At 44.2% G+C, this 25,443-nt stretch overlaps 1 protein-coding gene across 2 annotated transcripts in view; it reads right to left on the bottom strand.

Annotated features, from left to right (window-relative positions):
- Positions 1-25,443, bottom strand: part of LOC149466122 (syntaxin-3-like) — an 88,316-nt gene that overhangs the window by 23,629 nt on the left and 39,244 nt on the right. For both annotated transcript variants that reach the window (XM_089672872.1, XM_089672871.1), the window contains exons 2-7: positions 18,118-18,195; positions 16,600-16,699; positions 12,099-12,173; positions 10,672-10,739; positions 6,238-6,346; positions 3,145-3,218 (exon numbers count right to left, since the gene is read on the bottom strand). In XM_089672872.1, the coding sequence (XP_089528998.1) occupies positions 3,145-3,218; positions 6,238-6,346; positions 10,672-10,739; positions 12,099-12,173; positions 16,600-16,699; positions 18,118-18,195 (504 nt within the window). The remainder of the gene's footprint in view (positions 1-3,144; positions 3,219-6,237; positions 6,347-10,671; positions 10,740-12,098; positions 12,174-16,599; positions 16,700-18,117; positions 18,196-25,443) is intronic.

Consider the following 25,443-nt stretch of genomic DNA (forward strand, 5'->3'; position numbering starts at 1 on the left):
AAGCTGCGAGGTGGGGCCTCCAAAGATCTGATTAGGTTTTCCAGAACATCCCACTGATGCTCGATAGATCCAGAGCATTTGGGGGCGGAGTCAACTTGTTAATGTTTTCTTCAAACCATTCTTGAACCATTTTTGCAGCGTGGTAGGGAACATTATCCTGCTAAAAGAGGCCACTGCCATCAGGGAATACCATTTCCATGAAGGGGTGTACTTGGTCAGCAATAACATTTAGGTAGGTAGTACGTGTCAAAGTAACATCCATCTGAATGGCACGACCCAAGCTTTACCAGCAGAACATTGCCCAAATCATCACACTGCCTCCCCCGGCTTGCCTTCCTCCCATAATGCATCTGGTGCCATCTCTTTACCAGGTAAGCAACACACAGGCACCCAGAAATCCACATGATGTAAACGAAAACATGATTCATCAGACCAGGCCACCTTCTTCCACTGCTCTGTGGTCCAGTTCTGATGCTCTTGTGCAGAGGAGTCCCTAGGGTTGGTGTAACCCGGTGCGGTAACACGTGGTATCACCCCTCCAGAGAGGAAGCAGCGGTGCAGCGATAAAATGAGTATCCCGTAAAAATTCCCGGCACAGTGACCGCTGCCCCCGGTGTAGCGGTAAAATGAGTATCCCGGACCCGTGAAGATATGTATCCCCTGAAGCAACTGCGCATGTGCCGGTTTCAGGCCGAAGAAGCCGATCTCCGACTTTAGCACAGAGCTGCCACAGTTAACCCCTTACAGGCTGCAAACCACTGAAGCTGATCCCACAGATCACTATGGGTTGCAAGATCAGGTTGAACCTATATGGGGTGAACTGATCTTGAAACCCATAGTGATCTGCTGGATCAGCTTCAGCAGTTTGCAGCCTGTAAGGGGTTAACTGTGCCAGCTCTGTGCTAAAGTCGGAGATCGGCTTCTTCGGCCTGAAATCGGCACATGTGCAGTTGCTTCAGGGGATACATATCTTCACGGGTCCAGGATACTCATTTTACCGCTACACCGGGGGCAGCGGTCCCTGTGCCGGGAATTCAGGATTACCCCAATAACTGGCCAGGACCTTCAGAGCCCAGAAGCTCTGCTGGCATCCTGCTCCTGCACCCCGTGATGGTGTCATCCGGTACGGCCCACACCCCCCTTGGCAAGTATACAATCCAAACGCACACGTTCCTGCGGTAAAAATGGCTGTGTGTATAAGTGGGTGCTGCGGCGACCGTCGGCTGGAACCGAACAAAATCAGCAAGAAAAAATGTCACCAGCACACAGAGGATCACCAATATGGGGCCAAAGGTTTTAATGAGCGATCACATAGTTACAGCAAGGCAACGTTTCGGAGTCTCACAGGACCCCTTCATGCCTGATGAAGGGGTCCTGCGAGATCCAAAACGTTGCCTTGCTGTAACTATGTGGTCGTTCATTAAAACCTTTGGACCCATATTGGTGATCCTCGGTGCGCTGGTGACATTTTTCCGCACCCCCTCTAGGGACGCCACTGCTCTTGTGGCCATTGAAGGTGCTTTTGACTGTGGACACGGGTCAGCATGGGCACCCTGACTAGCCTATGGCTACGCATCCCCATACACAAATAACTACAATGCCCTTTTTTGGCTTTCAACACACCAACTTCAGGGACAACGTGTTTACTTGCTACCTAACATATCACACCAACTTTCTGATGCCATTGTAACGAGATCATCATTATTCTTCACTTTACCTTCCAGTGATTCTAATATTGTGGCTGAACGATGTATGTAGGTGGCGGATTTACCAATGGACTTTTTAAAATCACATACCTTCCCCAAACAGGAATCCTGCACTCCTAGGGTCGGGATCAAGTATACCCATCGACTCTGACATAAGCTTTAGGCTGAGTGTCTCAACCATTAATGAAGAGTTGCTAGGTCCCTCCATTATACAACTGGGGCCTAGTGATATCCAAGAACATTTGGATGGATATGCCCATATCCACTTCTCATTGGATGAGACAATATGTAAGCAGTGATGGAAGATTTGAAAAAGAAAAAAAATATTCCTCATATGGGAAAAACAAATACCTACAGCAACAACTGTATGTGATGGACTGCCTGACACCTCAACTGGGTATCTCCACCAAACTACAGCTTCCTCCACTCTGGAACCAGAATATTGCAAATTTACCCCAAGCATCAGACAGATCCGATGTTGGAGTAAAACAAGGACTGATTTTATAAACACACAGCACAGCATTTATACACAAAAACTTTCCCCCTAGACAGGTATGGTATACATTAGAAGTCTCAGTTAAAAAATACATTACATATACAAATAAACAATCAAACACAATAGAGCAATGGGTTTCTTCCTGGCATCAAGCAGTCTGGACTCTGGAGGTGATTAAACAAAAAGGAAAGCTTATCACCTAAACCTAATTACAACAAACAGTTGATGCCGGGGAAACCTGGAACAGAAAATAAAGTTTCCTAATGCAGGCCATAGACGGGTCATTTATCGGCCAAATTTTCGTCTGCACGAAAAATGGGCCGATATTCACGCCGTTAGTGGGGCCCGCCCACTTTTCGTGGATCTCATTTATTTTTATCGGTCATGCTAGAAAATAAACGAAAAACTGACTTTTTCATGGACAATGGTGGCAGCATCGGCGCCGACCGATTTTTTGTTTATCAGCTGACAATTCGGCCGATAAACGGCCCTCCAGCCTAATTTCATGGAAAGGAGAGCCGGAATAATTCACTGCCAGTCAGGTACCCAGGGAAGTGACCTAACCCTCTTGGGGAAAAGGTTCCTTGTGGTCTCCTTAGCCCTGGGTCTATAGTCGGTGGGAAGGAGGCTGGCCCCCAGGCCCCTCCAAGGGCCCAGTTGATGGTGGCTTCCCTTGCACCATATTTCAGCTTTCAGTTAAAGTAGTGACATCTGAATCCCAAGATACAGATCTGCACCTGGCACATCATCTTTGCCATTCTGAGGACATATTTTTTCCAGGAAATGGAAGGTTCTCAACGCCTTGGGTCAAAAGTCAATGCAACCTACAGTAAAAGGTGAACATACAGAATGATGGATGTCTGCAAGTCACAGTATTTGGAATGTGCAGGATCCAGGCTGAAGCCATCTGTATGTGACAGGTCCCCTTTATAAAAGACTCACCCCAGAGGTGAAGATGTTGGGGTTTCCGCTCTCCAGCATTTCCTCCAATTCATCGTCTGTTGTGTTTTTGCCAGCTTGAAGGGAAAACAGAGATGCCAAAAGACAGAAGTCAGAATCGCAATGATATATAAAATACCCCGTATAGACCAGCCAATGCTGCAGCCGTTTAATTTCATTTTCTCTCCCACCCACTACAAAGCTGCTTTGCTGCCACCAAAAGAAAGGAATCTGGAGGTTGGGATCTATGGCTGTATGAAAATGCTAGTTGCCTGGCTGGCAAAGGCCGCAATGCTTTTTTGAGTCACTGGCCCATAACCTGCCTGATAACCAAGGAATTCGTATTTCCAGAAGTCGGCCAGGGTTTGTAGCCTTGATATTTTCTGGTTACCTGTAAAATCACAATGGAATCAACCAGCACCTGCATACAAATCGCACAGCAGCTGCACCTGAAATGGCTTTGAATACAGATTGCATTTAGGCTACTTTCACACTGATCCGAAGGGCTGGGATTGCTGTGATCGGTCATCACAGCGATTACATGGTACCATTTACAATGCTGATCCCTCCCTTTCCACTTATAAACAGGATTATGGACACAGAATGGATGGATGAGCGACTATTTATTTATTTTTTTCAGGTACTTGTATAGCGCCATCAATTTACACAGCACTTTACATATATATTGTACATTCACATTAGTCCCTAACCCTCAAGGGCTGTACAATCTAAGGTCCCTAATACACATTCATACATACACATAATAGGGGCAATTTAGACAGGAGCCAACTAACCTTCCAGCATGTCTTTGGAGTGTGGGAGGAAACCGGAGTACCCGGAGGAAACCCACACAGGCACAGGGAGAACATGCAAACTCCAGGCAGGTGGTGCCATGGTTGGGATTCGAACCAATGACCAGGCAGAAGTGCTAACCATTTAGCCACTGTGCTGCCCCACTATAGGGATTTAAAAGAAAAAAACTATTTCAGCCTCCCCCCTATTCTATAAGGCAAGGCTCACACCTATGCAGTTAGCGTTTGATCTGTTTCTCCAGTGCATTGTGTGGGGCGCTTTTGCAAATGTGTTTTTGATGCATTTTTTATGCTTTTGTTCTTGTTGCTAGGCAGATTAAAAAGCAAAATGCATCAAAAATGTGTAAAAACCGCAGAAAAAACATTAACATATCTTTTGTTTCCAAGGGTGGGAGAGGTCTGAGGTGTGAATTGGTCATTACAATGTGTGACAAGCTTGGTAGGAACATCCTGTGTTCAGTGTTTTGTCCATCTGGGCACCTTGAAAACGCATGCATATTTCATGATGAAAAAAGGTTCTGGACAGCATCGGGAACTGGAAGAGTGAAAAAAAAAAATTCAAACGCTTATAAATGCGATTTGCCACGTTTAGATGCGTTTACATGCGTTTTGAGTTTGAAACGCTGATAAAATCGACGTCTGAACGCAAGTTTGTTGCATTAAAAAGAACGACTGTAAACGGCGATGTGTACATGGACACATAGGAAAACATTAGGGAGAGTTCAGGGGCTGCTGAAAAAAAATGCTGAACAGCTCCTAAATGTGAGTTTATCAGCTGCTGTGTACATGAGCCCTAACCCTCTCAGTAACGGAACATTTCTTCATTCAAAAAAAAAAAAAAAAAAAAGGACGTACTATTCTGGCATTTTGATTTTAGCAAAAAAAGAGAAACAGGTTTTTTTTTTTCTTTTTATGTAAAAAAAACAAAACAAAAAAAACCTCAGGGGTTATTAAAGTGAATGATATTAAAGCTTTTTTTTTTTTTTAAATTAAAATAAACATGTCATAGTTACCTGATCTGTGCAATAGATTTGCACACAGCTGCCCTGATCCTCTTCTTCTGGGGTCCCCCACTGGCGCTCCAGGATCCTCCGCTTTGTGAAGTGGCTCCATGGAAAGCCACTTTCCATGGGGGCACCCGTGTGTGCTCGCTCTCAAACTGCCCTGCCTGTGGCCATTGACACAGGATGGGCGGTTTGGCCCCATTCACTCGACACAGCATTTGATTGACAGTAGCAGGAGCCAATGGCTCCTACTGCTATCAATCTGCCAGGGAGGAGAGAGACAGCGGCGAGAGCCGCTGATCTCATGCACATCCCTGGATCGGGCCCAGGTAAGCATGGGGGAGGCTGGGGGTGGATTTCGCAGCACCTTAATGCATAGAATGGGTGAAAAAAAATGGTGAAAAACCTAAATACCACCAAATGTAGGCTCCGTCTCATAAAATGATATAAAACTCATTTGGAGACAGTGTTGCATGACCGAGTAAACTATCACAGCACTGAAAACTGAAAAATGGCCTGGAAACAGGGGCGGACTGACCATTTGGAAACTCGGGCACTGCCCGAGGGCCCGGGGTCAGTAGGGGGCCCCATGAGATGCCCCTGGTACCTTTTTCATAGGCTTTTTTGAGTTTGGGCAAGGACACAGGGGCCCCATGATACCCTATTGCCCGAGGGCCCCATGAGTTGTCAGTCCGCCCCTGCCTGGAAATAAAAGGGGCTGGTACTCAAGTGGTTAATTATCTTTAAAAAAAATGGAATGCAATATATTTGTGCCATAAAAAAAATAAATAGTCAGCCCATTCAAAAATAACTTCTCATTCATAGGCACATACTTATGAACTGAATCACCCATTTCTTTTATTATATCTCTTGAGGAAATTCAATAGATTCCCCTCCCCCCATTCTCCATCGGAGTCCTTAGCTCTCTTATCTGCATTATCGCAGATGAAAATCTAACATGGGTGGTGGATCTGGAGGTACGTGGCCATCGTTGGGAACACAGAAACCCAGATCGGACTTTTCTGTTATACATAAACCAATGGATGGTTCAACTAAGCATATGCCCCTGTCCCCCCCCCTCCCCAAAACAAAATTATAGTGGAGAGGTCAAACCAGCACGTTTTGGGTTTTTTTGTTTTTTTTTTCTCCTCCAGCTGGCTGCTTTTTTGCAATCAGTACATTGCTTCCACTTACCTAAATACTGGACAATCTCCAATGGGTTTAAATCTGTTCATGAACAAGGGAAACCACAAAACACAACCATGGTGGGGATAACTCACTGATCTCCAGCTGCCTCTGGATCCTTCCTTTACTTCGCTCTCTGAAGTCCACCTGAGCTTCATTGTACTTGGTCATAACGTCCACAAACTTCCGCGACAGGACGGAGTGCTGCAGAGAGAGTGAGAGGCGAGCTATTCAGACTTTGCCGACAACTGTCATCATATATAGCTACATAGCTAGTCTGGCTGAAAAAAGACAAAAGTCCATCCAGTTCAACCACAAAAAAAAAAAAAAAAGTTTTAATCCTACACCCACAGTTGATCCAGAGGAAGGCAAAAAAAAAAAAAAAAAAAACACCCAGCAAAGCATGATCCAATTTGCTCCTGCAGGGAAATAAATTCCTTCCTGATCCCCCAAGAGGCAATCAGATATTCCCTGGATCAACTTAACCTATAAATGTTATGTCCAGTTATATTCTGTATATCCAAGAAAGAATCCAGGACTTTCCTACAGCAATCCACTGAGCTGGCCACAACCAACTCTTGAGGGAGTCTATTCCACATTCTCACAGCTCTTCCTGTGAAGAAACCTTTCTGTGTTTGGAGATTAAATCTTTTCCTCCAGATGTAAAGAGTGCCCCCTTGTCCTCTATGATGACCTCAGGGTGAATAACTACACCGAGTTCACTATATGAACCACTGATGTATTTATACATGGAGATCATATTCCCCCTTATGTATTATACATGGAGAACATATCCCCCCCCTTATGTATTATACATGGAGATCATATCCCCCTTATGTATTATACATGGAGATCATATCCCCCTTATGTATTATACATGGAGATCATATCCCCCCTTATGCATTATACATGGAGATCATATCCCCCCTTATGCATTATACATGGAGATCATATCCCCCCTTATGCATTATACATGGAGATCATATCCCCCCTTATGTATTATACATGGAGATCATATCCCCCCTTATGTATTATACATGGAGATCATATCCCCCCCTTATGTATTATACATGGAGATCATATCCCCCCTTTATGTATTATACATGGAGATCATATCCCCCCTTTATGTATTATACATGGAGATCATATCCCCCCTTATGTATTATACATGGAGATCATATTCCCCCTTATGTATTATACATGGAGAACATATCCCCCCCCTTATGTATTATACATGGAGATCATATTCCCCTTATGTATTATACATGGAGATCATATCCCCCCTTATGTATTATACATGGTGATCATATCCCCCCTTATGTATTATACATGGTGATCATATCCCCCCTTATGTATTATACATGGAGATCATATCCCCCCTTATGTATTATACATGGAGATCATATCCCCCCTTATGTATTATACATGGAGATCATATCCCCCCTTATGTATTATACATGGAGATCATATCCCCCCTTATGTATTATACATGGAGATCATATCCCCCTTATGTATTATACATGGTGATCATATCCCCCTTATGTATTATACATGGAGATCATATCCCCCTTATGTATTATACATGGTGATCATATCCCCCTTATGTATTATACATGGTGATCATATCCCCCTAATCTCATCTTCTCAAGCGAGAATAAATTCAGTTCTTCTAATCTTTCCTCATAGCTGAGCTCCTCCATGCCTCTTCTCAGTTTGGTTGCCCTTCTCTGTACTTTCTTCAGTTCCCCAATGTTCTTTTTGTGAATTGGTGCCCAAAACTGAACTGCATATTCCAGATGAGGTGTTACTAATGATTTGTACCGGGGTAATATGATCTCTCTCTTTCTGGAGTCTATACCTCTTTTAATACAAGAGAGGATTTTGCTCGCTTTAGAACCCGCAGTTTGGCATTGCATGTCATTATTAAGCTTGTGTTCTACCAGAACTCCCAGATCCTTCTCTACCATTGACCCCCCTAGATCATTCACCATTGACCCCCCTAGATGTAGTCCCCCCTAGTATGTATGATGCATGCATATTCTTAGCTCCGAAGTGCAGAACCTTACATTTATCAACATTAAACCTCATTTGCCACAGTCATATATGATGGTACAGGACCAAAGCGGTCTTGCAAAGCAAAAAATGATGAACTAGCTAAAGTAATACTAAAGGCTTGTGTTTTATTTTTTTTTTAATAACAAACATGCTATACTTACCTGCTCTGTGTAATGGTTTTGCTTAGAGCAGCCCTGATCCTCTTTTTTTTGGGTCTGCCGCTGGTGCTCCTGGCTCTTCACCCATACCAAGTGCCCCCAATAGCAAGCCTCTTGGCCAATCAGTGATCACATGCAGAGTAGTAAGCAAGATGTCACTTCTGACACCATTGCTTACTACGTGTGAAATCTGTGAATGATCACAGAGATCACATGGTACAGGGCTATTCACAACAGCCTTGTACCATGTGACCAATCACAACTCACACAGTATTTCTCAATGGCTGCAAGAATGTAGCCAGAGAGAATGAGAAATGATTGCTTTTACAGCCTTTATGGGTGTAAAAGCAATCAGTATAAAAAAAAAAAAAAAAAAAAAAAAAAAATCTTCATAATCCCCACAAGTAGCACAGTGTCACTATGGTGACACTGTACTGCTAGGGTGACAGTATGTAAAAAAAAAAAAAAAAGTAAAAAAAAGTTTTAAAAATTATAATTTTTGGTTATAAACAAATTTGTTTTTTTACTAAAAAGATAACTGAATACATTTTGGCTAAGATTTATGAAGAAAGATTATTTATTTGCAATATTTTAAAAGAAAAACACTTTTTTTTTAAGTTTTTGGACTTTTTCCATTTATATATAAAAAAAAATAAAAATCCCAGTGGTGAATAAATACCAACAAAATAAAGTTTTATTGGTCTCAAAAGAATGCTAAAAAAAAAAAAGTTCATACGGGTACAGTGTTGCATGACCGCGCAATTGTCATTCAAAGTGTGATAGCGCTGAAAATTGGCCTGGACAGGGAGGGGGTGAAAGTGTCCGGACATGAAGTGGTTAAGGAGGGTGAAAAAGTAAGTAGAGATGACAGGACAAACTCTGCTGCCAGGAAGACAAAAAGAGTAAAGCAGGCCATAGATGATGCAATTTTCTTCCACCAAGGGTTGCAGGAAAGAAAAATCGCTTGATTCCCCCATCAACAAAGCGGCTCAATATGCATTAACACTCAGCCCAATCATGTTCTATGGGCCCCAGCGGCTATGTGACTGAAGCCTTAAAGTGTGTCGTTAAACCTTTTTATAAAGTGCAAGAGAAAAAAAAAAAATATTGATCCTGCCAGAAATCTTGGAACATTCAGTGTTGTCTGCTGAAAACAATCAGTAAAGCGTTGCTTCCAATTCTCTGTGGACTATGCAACACACTTCCCCATATGAGAAGAGTGGGAGGTGTCCTGTAGGCCTGTCCTAGAATGACAACCCCATTCCTCTATAAATAAAATACAGCGTGCGAGTGCTTGTGGTGTCACCCTAGGACAGAAGTGTGTTATTCGCAGTATCATCGGGTGAAGATAAAGGAAACAAGCCTGAGGGATGGTTCACAACCATTTTTATTTAAGAGAGAGTTTGGAGAGTTAAAGCCCAGGCAACCCTAAATCCCATCTAGAGCAGGGGTCTCCAATCTTTCTAAACAAAGGGCCAGTTTATTGTCCTTCAGACTTTAGGGGGGCCGTACTGAAACCAGTGGGATTAGAATATTCTCTGGCATCAGAGTAAGCATCATCATGTTTGGTATTAGGGGGAGGAATAGTGCCCCATTGTCTGTGCCAGTGGAACAAATGGCGCCCCATTGTCGGTGTCAGTGGAACAAATGGCGCCCCCATTGTCGGTGCCAGTGGAACAAATGGCGCCCCCATTGTCGGCGCCAGTGGAACAAATGGCGCCCCCATTGTCGGCGCCAGTGGAACAAATGGCGCCCCCATTGTCGGCGCCAGTGGAACAAATGGCGCCTCCATTGTCGGCGCCAGTGGAACAAATGGCGCCCCCATTGTCGGTGCCAGTGGAACAAATGGCGCCCCCATTGTCGGTGCCAGTGGAACAAATGGCGCCCCCATTGTCGGTGCCAGTGGAACAAATGGCGCCCCACTGTCGGTGCCAGTGGAACAAATGGCGCCCCACTGTCGGTGCCAGTGGAATAAATGGAGCCCCACTGTCGGTGCCAGTGGAATAAATGGCCGCCCCATTGTTTATGTCAGTTGGCAGAACAATCTCATATCAGTAGGAGGAAAAGTGCCCCAAGGGCCGGATAAAGGCAGGCAAAGGGGCGCATCAGTTTGGAGACCACTGATCTAGGGTTTCCAGTATTTTACTAGTAAAAATTAGACTTGTTAATCAGAGGAAAGGGACCATGAGCCTGGTATTTACTACCAGAAATAGAAACTTGTCTCATCCTGTCAATAGAAGACAACCTCGGGCAAGATCTTCAGGAATGACCATACAATACTATTGCAATGCGCACATTACTTCTTCCACCCCTTACCTGGGACTTTCGTATTCGAAGGTCGGCTGAAGACTGCCCTTCCTCTTGTTCTATAGTCTGCTCCATGGCTTAAAATCCAGAGAAAAAAAAAACAGATTTATATGTGAACCAAAACGTCATCCATGTTCAAAGTCATGATTGTTATTATATAATCGACAAAACACATCTGCACATCTTCACTTGTTACATGCTTTCCCCAGGTCAATAACTATCTCATTACCACGCCATAGTTAGACGGCTACAGCTCGGCTCTCTTGTCCTGGAAGGGTGTCCGTAGATGTCCTCCCAAAATACGCCTCCTGCGCACCTCCTCATCAGTGCCCATCACTGCCGCCTCCCAAGCAGCCCATCACTGCCGCCTCCCAAGCAGCCCATCACTGCCGCCTCCCAAGCAGCCCATCACTGCCGCCTCCCAAGCAGCCCATCACTGCAGCCTCCCAAGTAGCCCATCACTGCAGCCTCCCAAGCAGCCCATCACTGCAGACTCACCAGCGCCCGTCAGTGAAGAAGAAAAATTACTTATTTGCAGTTTTCTAACAGAAACCAAGACATTTTTTTCAAAATTTTCATTTGTTTAGTAAGAAATAAAAACCCAATGGTGATTAAATACCAGCACAAGAAAGCTCTGTCTCAACAACGAAAAAAAATTTAAATTTATATTTGTGTACAGTGTTGCATGCACCTATCCGGTCTGGCGTTCCGTTTGGGCCTTTTAATGGTTGCCCCCTACAGGATTTATTTGGTCACCTATCTAGTGTAAGCGGGAGGTCAGTGCTTACTGCAAGCGTACACAGGATATCCTGCGCTGGACTACACGGCACTCTCTCTTCACGGGGCCCAAACCATCTTTGTTGCATTACATAACTTTCCTGAGGGGCATAAGGGAATGACACGAGGAACTTCCCTTTGATGAGGATTTAAAGTCATTAATACTGCAATTCTATATGCCAAGCACTTTTGCGCAATATGAGAGAATTTGATGTCTATCTATGCCTTATTGGTACCCCCCAAAAAGGGAGCACTAGGTGAGACCTGTGGGGTGTGGTGTTTTTGATTTGCTTTTAAAGCTGTCTTTGTTTGAATTAGTCACTCATGTGCTTTTTGACCACCAGCCTTATTATTTAATACATGAATGTAACACAAAAAAACCCACCAATCCTGGCTGAGTCCACAACTAGTCATTTTAGTTTGGTTTTCAAAGCGTTGCATGACCGCGCAATTGTTATTCAAAGTGCAACAGTGCTGAAATCTGGCCTGGGCAGGAAGGGGGTGAAAGTGCTGGTATTGCAGTGATTAACTCAGAGACTGCCAGGTAACTAGAAGTTGTGAGACAGATTCTGTTTTTTGTGTTCCTACGCGTTTCATTTAATACCCATTCCTCCAAGTACAGCGAAATCTCTTTAATCCGGTTATCAAGTGGTACTCACCCTTTAAACGGGACCGGACATTATTTGCCGCTTTCTTGATCTCCAGGGTTAAGTTTTCCAGCTCATCCTTTGTTTCTGAAAAATCAGGAAAGTAATTTGTTAATGGTCTAAAAAAAACAAAAACGCATCAATGCACTTATGTAATCATTAAAACGATAACTGAATATCTTTTTAAACGTATTTCGAGGACCTCTATCTGTCTTTACATCACCCTCTAATAAACCCCGACTTTACAGCACTCAGACTGGGAAAAGGAGGTGAGCCAATCAGGATCAAAGTCAGAGCACAGTGCTGATAGAGGACACCGTGATAGGAGGACACAGTAGGGAGATGATCCTTCCCTGTCCAATCAGCAGGCTGGGGTTGTATCGGAATCCTGATGCAGTGTTCTAGCTACAGGGGAGGTCGGCTCTCTAGTAGAAATGTCTGGATCAGGGGCAGACTGACAGTTCATGGAGCCCCCTGGCAATAGAAGATCATTGGACCCGTGTCCTCGCCCACACTCAAACCACACCCCAAAAAGCCTATGAAAGGTACCAGGGTCATCTAATGGCCCCCCCCCCCCCCTCGAGTTGTCAGTCCACCCCTGGTCTGGATCCCAGATTTACGAAAGCTTTGGCAGTTCTTATATACAGTAGGCATAGAGCAGCAGGCCTGAAGTTCAGCTTTTAAAAAGGACCTTCAACTAAGCAGGACAGTGAGAAGAATAGACATTTCCCCTATTGGTCAATAATAGGATGGGCAACTTCACAGGCCAATAGGATGTATTGTGAAATGAAAGCCCCCTATAGGTCATCAGTTCAGCTTTACAGAGGAGGTCTGGTGCTAGAATTATTGCTCTCACTCCAGCGTGCGAGTCAATATGCAACATGTGTATCGAAATCGCCCTTTTCATGCGTAGGAGCCCCCGATGTGTGTATTTAAGCTTGCACATGCTCTAGGCTGCTGAGAGAAACCATGGAGCCCCATACAGCCAACCTGACAGCCCCCCCCCCCCCCCAAAAAAAAAAATACAGTCTACTAGGCTTCAGTTATGAATGAACACAGCAAGTGATCAGTACTGATCACTGATTGTGTTCATTCATGAAAGGGAGGGGGTGGAAAATGTGACATTTACCAGACACTTCCCCCACTCTCCATCCAAAAGGATCCTATTATGCGATTGCAGCTGCCTGTGGGAAGGAGAGAAGGGAAGCCGGCAGCACTGTGGGGGTACACAGGGGGGCATCATATGGTTCACAGGGAGAGAGATGAGTGCGGCGGGGGGCAATTACTGGAACCGATCCCCTATATGGTTCTCTCTGCAGCAGCTGAAAGCCAGATGGAGGGAGAGAAGAGGAGAAGTCGGCTTTCAGCTGCTGCAGAGGGAACCATATAGGGGATCGGTTCCAGTAATTCCCCCACCCACCATGCTGTTCACCCTCCCTACCCACATCAGATTCACCCAGCTGCCTGGGCCCCCTGCTAGCTTGGGCCCCGTAGAGGAGGACTGCATATCCATGGCCCTGCATATGCTTATGTGGGGTGGGGGTGGAGTTTAAGGCTACGTTCACACTAGCATTGTGTGCAGGCAGCAGAGAGGCGTTTGGGAAGCGTTTTTACCGCTTCCCAAACGCCTTGGACAATTCTACACATTGCAGCACATGGTGCTGTTCTAACGGGAGCGTTAGCATCCCGTCCTGGCAAAACGGACGCCTCTGGTCGAGTCAGGAGGCGTTGAAGCCTCCTATTCTAGTCTATGGTGCCGCTCTGCAAATGACCGGCCGGCGTTTGCGGTGCGGTTGCGGAGCGGTAACACCATTCAAACTTCATTATAGGCGTTTGGGGGGCGTTTTTAAACACTCTGCAAATGCCTAGCAACCTCCGCTAAACCGCGCATGCGACATTTGCCGAGCATTAAAAAACCGCTCCGCAAACGCCAGACCAAAGTTTGCCAAACGCCATAGGGGCGTTTGGCAAGCGTTGGTAAAACAGTCAAGTGTGAACGAGCCCTAAGTGCTTGGGTGTAACTTTTTTTTTACATCTTAAAAGTATTTTGTTTTTTTAACTTTACATTGTTTTCCATCACATAGGGGACAAAGTCCCCTATGTGTTGATTTTTTGGTGACAGGTTCTCTTTAATGAGACATCTAGGGTCTAAAAGACCCTGGTTGGCTCCTGTGTTCCACTGAATGTAATGCAATGCAGATTGCATTGCAATATATTTTTTCCCTGCCAAACTGGCTGGGGAAACTAACATGGGGCCTTGAAAGGGATGTCAAACACTCCGCACATCTCCTCTCCATCCGCTGACACCTGCTATTGTTGGTCCTAATCCTGCAGATAGGCAAGTGGAGCCCGGAACATATGGCACGTGCGGGAAGGGGGGGGAACCATTTCTGAGGGTGTGTGGAAGCAATCAGGTGCCATCACAGCCACCGAAATGCTTCCACCCGACAGGCAGGAGTCTGCTTGTTAGATTTACACAAAATCCCGGTCCTGGCAGCAAAAGATTTAAAGTGCATCTAAAACCCAACAACAATCATTTATTTATTGCAGCTTACTGGTCTTTAGCTGTAGTAGCTGCTTTAGTTTTCTTTCAGACTTCTTTACTTTTATCTCATTACCTTCCTTCCAAAGGTGACAACGCTCACTGACGGCTCTCTATGGAGAAGCAGTGTTGCCGCCCCTAGCACAGGGCTATAGAACATGAAGGAAGTTCTCAGCTCACTGGATTTCTGGCAGGGCCAACAAGTATTTTTGAACAGATAACAAAAACACTGTTAGGGTTTACATACATTTTTAAGGGGATCTAGTCTAAGCATATTTGGCGGCTGCCACTGTGGACTTCTGGTTTAGAAAATAATAGTTGCTTGGCTGTCATGCCGACTTTCGTTATTCAGCACTTTGACTAATCAGGAAATAATATGCAGATAAAAATTTTAGATCTCTGGTTTTTCTGATCTCCAAACTTGTTTCAGCTCAGTGACTCTGAAACCAGAGGCATAAAAGCCAGGCAAACAGCATTTTTGGAAGATGGTCATTATTATTATTATACAGGATTTATATGGCGCCAACAGTTTGCTCAGCGCTTTACAATATAACGGGAAACAATACAGCAACAATACAGTTCAATACAAGAGGGTTAGGAGGGCCCTGATCCTTGGAGCTTACGATCTAGGAGGGAGGGGTTAGTGGTACAAAAGGTAGTGACTGTGGGGGATGGACTGGTTTTAGGAGTAGAAGATTCCATTATTAGCTGAGGGCAGGATAGGCTTCCTTGAAGAGATAGGTTTTCAGAGATCGAATAAAAAAAAGTGAGCAGAGTAGGCGATAGTCTGATAAATTGAGGTAGAGAGTTCCAGAGAATGGGGGAAGCTCTGGAGAAGTCCTGGAGATGAGCATAAGAGGTGACAAGGGAGCTAGAGAGCAGGAGGTCGTGCGAGGAGAAAAGAGTACAGTTTGGGTGATATTTGGAGACAAGATTGGTGATGTAATTTGGGGTGGAGTTATAAATGGCTTTATATGTTATTGTTAATGTTTTGAATTTTATTTGTTGGGCAATGAGAAGCCAGTGGTGGGATTGGCAGAGAGGGGTGGAGGACACTGAATGGAGGTCAGTGGAGGGATTGGCAGAGAGGGGTGGAGGACACTGAGTGGAGGCCAGTGGAGGGATTGGCAGAGAGGGGTGGAGGACACTGAGTGGAGGCCAGTGGAGGGATTGGCAGAGAGGGGTGGCAGATACAGAACGGTTAGTAAGGTGGATGAGTCTGGCAGCAGCATTCATGATAGACCGAAGAGGGGATAGCCTGCGATGAGGTCGGCCAATGAGGAGGGAGTTACAATAGTCAAGGCGAAATATAACAAGGGAGTGAATAAGTTGCTTAGTGGTTTCTGAGGTTAGGAACGGGCGTATCTTGGAGATGTTGGGGAGGTGAAGTCTACAAGATTTGGACAGCGATTGGATTTAGGGCTGAAAGGACAGATGGGAGTCTAGGATTACACCTAGTACCCTGGCATGAGGGGAGGGACTGGTGGTTGTATTATTGATTTTGATGGAGAAGTCAGGGGAAGGGGCACGGGCTGGAGGGAATACCAAGAGCTCAGTTTTGGAAAGATTGAGTTTGAGGAAGTGGAGTGACATCCATGCCGATATGTCACTAAGTAGGTTAGTAATGCGAGAGGAGACTGAAGGGGTGAGGTGAAGGGTAGACAGATAGATTTGTGTGTCACCAGCATAGAGATGATACTTAAAGCCATTGGAGTTTTTCAAGTGACCAAGGGAGGAGGTATAGATGGAGAAGAGTAGGGGTCCAAGGACGGAACCTTGAGGGATCCCTACAATCTGGTCGTTATTGGAATCCACCATATATTTTTTTCTGTTACTGTGCCTAAACAAATGATACCCTGAGTTTTTTTATATTATCCCTAAAATGCATTAGATATGGCATGGACTTGGACAGAAGAGGACCATGCAAGGTGACATGTGAGGACACCACGATAGCCAAAGACATTTACACACTCTGCTCAGGAAGAGGCGCCGATAGGATGACGCTGTGCAGTTTCTTGGTCTCATTTACACTTTCTGAGATCTTGTCAATGTTCACCCGAATCTCCTCAATCTACAGAGAGAAAGAAAGAAAAAAAATCATAATTAAAATATAAGAAGATAGCAGATAACGGGGGAACTATAGAACATTTTCATGAAGTTGTACTGCAGCCAACATTTTTGTAAATGTAAAGGGTCACATTTTTATTGTTGGTTTTGAGGTTACCTCACTTTGTGTGCCACAGAGGACAGGAAATGAGGGACTCTCTCCAATGTGGACACAGGGATCAATAAAAACTGTATTTTACCGAAAGGATTAAATGTGCAAAAGGTGTTCCTGTTCATCGAACAGAATAAGAGCAGGAGTGCACAGAGGTGCAGTGATGCGTAATAGTATGCTGCAGATCAGCGGTAGAGATTTAACAGGTGTGCAGCATCAGTGACGCCCAGTGCCATTAAGTCGGGGTAAATGGTGGCAATGTTGTATTTTACTCCAGATCAGTGACGGAGGGTGCAGTGGCTGGCGCCAGATCAGTGACGGAGGGTGCAGTGGCTGGCGCCAGATCAGTGACGGAGGGTGCAGTGGCTGGCGCCAGATCAGTGACGGAGGGTGCAGTGGCTGGCGCCAGATCAGTGACGGAGGGTGCAGTGGCTGGCGCCAGATCAGTGACGGAGGGTGCAGTGGCTGGCGCCAGATCAGTGACGGAGGGTGCAGTGGCTGGCGCCAGATCAGTGACGGAGGGTGCAGTGGCTGGCGCCAGATCAGTGACGGAGGGTGCAGTGGCTGGCGCCAGATCAGTGACGGAGGGTGCAGTGGCTGGCGCCAGATCAGTGACGGAGGGTGCAGTGGCTGGCGCCAGATCAGTGACGGAGGGTGCAGTGGCTGGCGCCAGGTCACTGCTGGAAGGTGCAGTGGTTGGTGCCAGGTCACTGCTGGAAGGTGCAGTAGTTGGTGCCAGGTCACTGATGGAAGATGCAGTAATTGGTGCCAGTTCAATGATAGAGGGTTCAGTAATTGGCGAATTTCACAGATACCTGCTCCCACTCCCGCTGCGATCGCCTAGGTTATCAGAAGTGGAAGTTGCCCTCCCCCTCCCTCCCCATAGTCTTCTGGGACACGTGACAGGTCCCAGAAGATGAGGGAACCATTCACAAAGCGCAACGCTTCTTGCGCATGAGCAGTGGGCACCCGGCTGTGAAGCTGCAAGCTGTCACAGCTGGGTGCCCACACCGAAGATGCCGGTGCCAGGGAGAAAACACGGCCAGTGAAACCAGCGGTGGCGAGGACACCTCTGGACCGAGGGACAGGTAAGTGTCTGTATTTTAAAAGTCAGCAGCTACAGTTTTTGTAGCTGCTGACTTTCTTTCTTCAGGTGGAACTCTGCTTTAACAAGCAACTAACTCTGCGAGGGAAAGAACCGAAAGGGTGGAATTTTTTGCAATTTCTAGAGTTGGGCCTAAAGTAATTGTTTGTCGTTGCCATCTTCTCACCTGGGCAAAGAAGTCATCCATAAAGGCCGCATTATCAATGGAAATGTCAACATCTTCTGGGTCATCTGTATCCTGGGTCTGGGGAAAAAGAAAAAACACTTTAAGCAACAAACACAATAATTATTATTAATAATATATAGAGCATATATATATATATATATATATATATATATATATATATATATATATATATAAAATTTATTATATATGATATACAATGTATATAAATACATGATTACATGTTCTAATATTTTCTACACTACAGAGGTACAGATTGTAATTTGTGACTCATTCTACATTTGCATGATCACCTGCATATCATCAAGTTACCTCCCCATTGCAGATTGCTCACATCAAAGGATGCATCAGTCAAAAAGCAAGACAACAGTTCTCCAATAAGAATGCACCAGGACACAAGCTGATATCACATATCTAATAAGGTCATTGTGCAATGAATTACAAGGCTGCATTACATTAGTCAAGTGTGATGGAAAGACCAACCATGTCCCCCACAAGAAGAGGCACTGCAGTTATGCGGCTTGAATAGCACAAGTTCCTATACTGTATAGCCAGATGTTTGCGCACACCTGACAATCACACCTACATGAGCTTGCTGGATGTGCCCTTCCAAAGCCAAGGCCATAATATATTATACAGTTGCCACCAACCCTCTTGCTACTAGAAGTCGCCAATCTTTGGAAAACAGTGTGGTCAGATACTAAAGTTGGGCAAGAAGAGCTTGTTCCAAAAAGTCATGTTAAAAAGGTGTTCTGTAGGGCTCTGTGCAACCCACTCAAGTTCCTACATCTCACACTTGTCAAGCCACAAAAGAAAACCAGACAGAAAAGAACCTTCCATAACCTGGTACCACACAGTTGGAAGCACAATCGTCTAAAATGCCTTTGTATACTGAACATTATACATAAAACATTAGTGTGGTGAGATACTAAAGTTGGACAAGAAGATCTTGTGCCGAAAGTCATGTTAAGGTGTTCTGTAGGACTCTGTGCAACCCACTCAAGTTCCTACATCTCACACTTGTCAAACCACAACAGAAAAGAACCTTCCATAACCTATTACCACACCGTTGGAAGCACAATTGTCTAAAATAGCGCAAGTTCCTATACTATACAGCCAAATGTTTGCGCACACCTGACAATCACACCTACATGAGCTTGCTGGATGTGCCCTTCCAAAGCCAAGGCCATAATTTATTATACAGTTGCCACCAACCCTCTTGCTACTAGAAGTCACAAATCTTTGGAAAACAGTGTGGTCAGATACTAAAGTTGGACAAGAATCTCTTGTACTGAAAAGTCATGTTAAGGTGTTCTGTAGGGCTCTGTGCAACCCACTCAAGTTCCGTTCCTACATCTCCCACTTGTCAAACCACAGCAGAAAACAAGACAGAAAAGAACCTTCCACAACCTGTTACCACACAGTTGGAAGCACAATGGTCTAAAATGGCTTTGTATGCTGAACATTATACACATCGGTCACTGAAAACTCCGATCAACCATTTGGAGAGGTATCCACATACTTTGGGCCACATAAGTTGGTGTGATGATCAGGTGTTCACACACTTTGGGCCATATACAGTTGTGCTCAATAGTTAGCATACCCTGGCAAAAATCGTGACATTTTAGCATTGATATTTAACCACTACAAGTCCAGACACTTTCACCCCCTTCCTGTCCAGGCCAATTTTCAGCATTATCACACTTTAAATGACAATTGCGCGGTCATGCAACACTGTACCCGTATGAATTTTTTTGAGACAGATAAAACTTTATTTTGGTGGTATTTATTCACCACTGGGATTTTTATTTTTGCTATATAAATGAAAAAGTCCAAAAATTAAAAAAAAAGTGTTTTGCTTATAAAATTTTGCAAATAAGTATTCCTTTCTTCATAAATCTTGGCCAACATTTATTCAGTTATCTTTTTAGTAAAAAAAAAGAAAAAAAAAACCCAAAAATTGGTTTATAACCAAAAATTATAATTTTTCAGAATTTATTTTTTTATATTATTGATTTTTTTTTACATACAGTCACCCTAGCAGTACAGTGTCACCATAGTGACACTGTACTGCTTGTGGGGGGTTATGAAGTTTTGTTTTTTTTTTACACCGATTGCTTTTACACCCATAAAGGCTGTAAAAGCAATCATTTCACCTTCTCTCTGGCTGCATTCTTGCAGTCATTGAGAAATACTGTGAGAGCTGTGATTGGTCACAGCTTGTCACATGGGTACAAGGCTGTTGTGAATGGCCGTGTACCATGTGATCATTCAGATTTCACACGTAGTAAGCAATGATGTCAGAAGTGACATCTTGCTTACTACTCTTCATGTGATCACCGATTGGCCAATCAGGGATCACATGATCGGGACCTCACACAGAGGTCCCATACAACGATCAGTGTTCCACTGTGTCCGGAGGATCGTGGTGCCATGCTCTCCCAGGGAGCGTGCACAAGCAGGGGGCTGGGAGACCGTTTATAAATGGCCACCCGCCCCAGCACTGCTCCCGTCCAGACATTTAAATACATGGGCCGGACGGGAGGTGGTTAAAATATGACTGATCATGCCAAAAAAAACCACTTTTTTTATAGGATAGTAATCATATGAAACCAACTATTATCACAGTTTTTTGGCTCCTTTGTAAATCATAACAGAAATCACCCAAATGGCCCTGACCAAAAATTTACATACTCTGGAACGTTGGGCCTTGGTACAGACACACAAAGTAACACATACAGGTTAAAATAGGATCTCTTAATAACAATCCAAGGCCAAGTAAGACCATAAAAGATTACAGACAACTGCCAGAAGAACTGTTGGGAATACAAAGAAATACCCCACAGGTAACCTCAGGAGAAATATAGGCTGCTCTGGAAAAGAAGACGGTGTTGGTTGCTTTAAGGAGCACAAGACGATGATACTGGAACAAAAATAAGCTGCATTATTGAGTTGTCAGAAAGAAGACTTTACTGCACCAATGCCACAAAACAGCGCGGTTACAATATGCCTGACAACACCTTGACAGGTCTCACCGGGCTTTTTTGTGTCATTGGCGCAGTAAAAGCTTCTTTCTGGTAACTGGATCATGCAGCTCATTTTTGTTCAAGTATCGTAATATTGTGCTCCTTGAAACAACCACACCACCTTTTTCCAAAGCAGCCTGTATTTCTCCTGAGGTTACTTGTGGACTTTTTTGCATCCTGAATAATTCTTCAAGCAATTGTGGCTGCAATCTTTCTTGGTCTACCTGACCTTGGCTTTTTCTCAAGAGATCCCCAAATTTTCCACTTCTTAATAAGTGATTAAAACAGCACTAACTGGCATATTCAAGGCTTTGGATATCTTTTTAGATCCTTTTCCATCTCTTTTAAAATTCCATTACCTTGTAACGCAGGTCTTTTGACAGTTCTTTTCTGCTCCCCATGGCTTAGTATCTAGCCTGCTCAGTGCATCCACACAAGAGCTAACAAACACATTGACTATTTATACACTGACACTAATTGCAATTTAAAAAGCCACAAATTTGGGAAATCAACCTTTAATTGCCATTTTAACGTATGTGTGTCACCTTGCGTGTGTACCAAGGCCAAACATTCCAGGGGGGAGAGACTTCTGATCCGGGGGATGGAGACTTTTCATCAGGACCATTTGGGTGATTTCTGTTATTATGATTTAAAAAGGAGCCAAACAACTATGTGATCAAAAATGGCTTCATATGATCACTATCTTTAAATACAAGACAGTTTTTTGGCACGATCAGTCATATATATATTCATGTATTGATGCCAAAATTTCACAATTTCTGCCAAGGTACGCAAACTTTAGAGCACAACTGTAGGTACAGTAGGTATGATGTCCACATACTTTGGGCCATATAGGTAGATTTGATGGTTAGATGTCTACATAGTTTGAGCCATATAGGTCAGTGTGATGATCAAGTGTCCACATACTTCAGGCCTTGTACAGGTAGGTAGGTGTGATGGTTAGGTGTCCACAGTTTGGTTGCCCTTCTCTGCACTTTCTCCAGTTCCCCAATGTTCTTTTTGTGAATTGGTGCCCAAAACTGAACTACATATTTCAGATGAGGTAATACTAATGATTTGTACCGGGGGAAATTATATCTCTCTGGAGTCTATACCTCTCCTAATACAAGAGGATTTTGCTTGCTTTAGAACCCACAGCTTGGGATTCCATGCTATTATTAAGCTTGTGATCTACCAGAACCCCCAGATCCTTCACCATTGACCCTCCCAGATCCTTTTCCACCATTGACCCCCCCAGTTGTACTCATCTAGTATGTATGATGCATGCATATTCTTAGCCCCCAAGTGCAGAACCTTACATTTATCAACATTAAACCTCATTTGCCACATAGTTGCCCAATTAAACAGTGCATTGAGGTCGGCTTGTAAATTGGAGACATCCTGTAAGGACGTTATTCCACTGCACAGCTTGGTGTCATCTGCAAAGACTGAAATGGGATTTTTAATCCCAAACCCTATATTGTTTATAAATATATTAAAAAGTAAGGGTTCCAACACTGAACCTTGGGGTACACCACTGACACCCCGAGACCATTCAGAGTATGAATCATTAACCGCTACTCTCTGAATACCATCTTTTAGCCAGTTTTCTATCCATTTACATATGGATTTTTCAAGCCCGTAGACTTTACCTTACACATTAGCCGTGTGTGGGGAACTATGTCAAACGCTTTTGCAAAATCCAAGTGTACCGCGTCCATCGCCACCCCTCTGTCCAAGTGTACCGCGTCCATCGCCACTCCTCTGTCCAAGTGTACCGCGTCCATCGCCACCCCTCTGTCCAAGTGTACCGCGTCCACCGCCACCCCTCTGTCCAAGTGTACCGCGTCCACAGCCACCCCTCTGTCCAAGTGTACCGCGTCCACAGCCACCCCTCTGTCCAAGTGTACCGCGTCCACAGCCACCCCTCTGTCCAAGTATACCGCGTCCACAGCCACCCCTCTGTCCAAGTATACCGCGTCCACAGCCACCCCTCTGTCCAAGTATACCGCGTCCACAGCCACCCCTCTGTTCAAGTATACCGCGTCCACAGCCACCCCTCTGTCCACGTATACCACGTCCAACTATACCATGTCCACCGTCATCCCTCTGTCCAAGTATGCCACGTCCACCGCCACCCCTCTGTCCAAGGTTTTGCTCACCCTCTCATAAAAAGAAATCAGATTTGTTTCACAACTTCTGTCTTTCATGACTCCATGCTGTCTGTTGCTTAAAATATTTTTTTCCAGCAAGAACTCATCTATGTGGTCTTTATTAAACTCTCCAGTATCTTCCCAACAATAGAAGTTACACTAACAGGTCTATAATTACTTGGTAAAGATTTTGATCCCTTTTTAAATATTGGCACCACATTGGCCTTACACCAATCCAGTGGTACTATGCCAGTCATTAAAGTGTCCCTAAAAATGAGAAAGAATGGCTTTGAAATGACAGAGCTCAATTCTTTAACCACTTCCCGTCCAGCTGCTATTTATAAACAGCAGGACGGTGGCACTCCAGGGGTGGGTTGCCATTGCTAAACGGTACCCGCATTTTCCAGCTGTGTGCGCTCCCTGGGAGTGCGCAGCACCGCGATCCGGTGCCCACTGTGTCCTCTGAACACAGTGGAACACCAATCGTCGTACGGGACCTCTCTGCGAGGTCCTGATCATGTGATCACTGATTGGCCAATCAGTGGTCATATGAAGAGTGGTAAGCAAGATGTCACTTCGGACATCATTGCTTACTACGTGTGAAATCTGTAAATAATCACAGATATTCACAACAACCTTCTACCATGTGACAAGCTGTGACCAATCACAGCTCACACAGCATTTCTCAATGGCTGCAAGAATGCAGCCAGAGAGGAGAAATGATTGCTTTTACATCCTTTATGGGTGTAAAAGCAATCAGTGTAAAAAAATAAATAAATCTTCATCACCCCCCCACAAGTAGTACAGTGTCACCATAGTGACACTGTACTGCTAGGGTGACAGTATGTAAAAAAAAAAAAAAAAAACAAATATAAAAAAATAAAATAAAAATGTAAAAAAGAATTTTAAAAAAATATAATTTTTGGTTATAAACTAATTTGGGGTTTTTTTTACTAAAAAGATAACTGAATAAATTTTGGGCAAGATTTATGATGAAATATTATTTATTTGCAAAATTTTATAAGAAAAACACTTTTCAAAATTTTGGGACTTTTTCATTTATATAGCAAAAAAAAAAAAAAAAAAATCCCAGCGGTGAATACATACCACTAAAATAAAGCTTTATCTGTCTCAAAAAATGCTAAAAAATGTCATATGTGTACAGTGTTGCATGACCGCGCAACTGTCATTCAAAGTGTGATAGCGCTGAAAGCTGAAAATTGGCCTGGACAGGAAGGGGGTGAAAGTGCCCGGACATGAAGTGGTTAAGGCCCCGTGGGTGTATGCCATCCGGTCCAGGGGCTTTATTCACCTTTATTCTGTCTAAATATTTCTGGATCATATCAACTTACGGCAGTGATACTATATCCGTGAAAAATGTGCACCAGAAGCAGCCATTATATTCTGTTCTTGTAATATTTTCTACATGACAGAGGTACAGAGTGACTCATGACATATTTGCATTGTCATCTCCTGTGTATTATTATTGCATGACGTCCCGTATTGCAGCGTGTTCACTGTACAGGTATTTAGAACATCTCTGCTCCTCCGAGTTATGGGTCCGCATCACGCTGCTGCTTTATCATCTGAGCTCATTCACAGTTTCCATGACTCATCTCTGAAGTCTCATGAAAAGACTTCGGGATCATTCACAGCAGTCCCAATGCAAAGACAGTTGCCTTGTTTCCTATGGTGTGAGTTCACAACATTGATTTGCAGTGGTGTGTGCTTAAAAAAGTACTTTTCAGTGCAGTGAGTTGCAACGCATACATTTTTTTTTTTTTTTTTAAAGGGTGCGTTTCCTTCCTGCCAGCATTTCCTTCCAAAGCACACTTATCATATGGCTGCTGGTGTGAACAAGCCCTTAAAAAGTTGCAAACCTGTGAATGGGTGGGTGGCTGGGCGGAATCTCCAGCACACATCCTGTGATTGACAGCCTCAGCTCTGTTCCTGTGTGCAGTATGAAGAGGGATGTGTCCCTTCCCTCCAATCAGCTCAGCTCTCACTGAGCTCTGCAGAGTATCTTCAGCTCTCCTCCTCCAGCTTTCTGAAAGCTCAGACAAGCTGTATAAATTCTAAACTTGAAATGGCTGTAGAGAAAAGAGGGCTGCAGGTAAACAGGTACGACT

This window comes from Staurois parvus, unplaced genomic scaffold (assembly GCF_062004578.1).
Source record: "Staurois parvus isolate SC_StPar_1 unplaced genomic scaffold, SC_StPar_1.0 ptg000132l, whole genome shotgun sequence".
Classification (NCBI taxonomy): Eukaryota; Metazoa; Chordata; class Amphibia; order Anura; family Ranidae; genus Staurois; species Staurois parvus.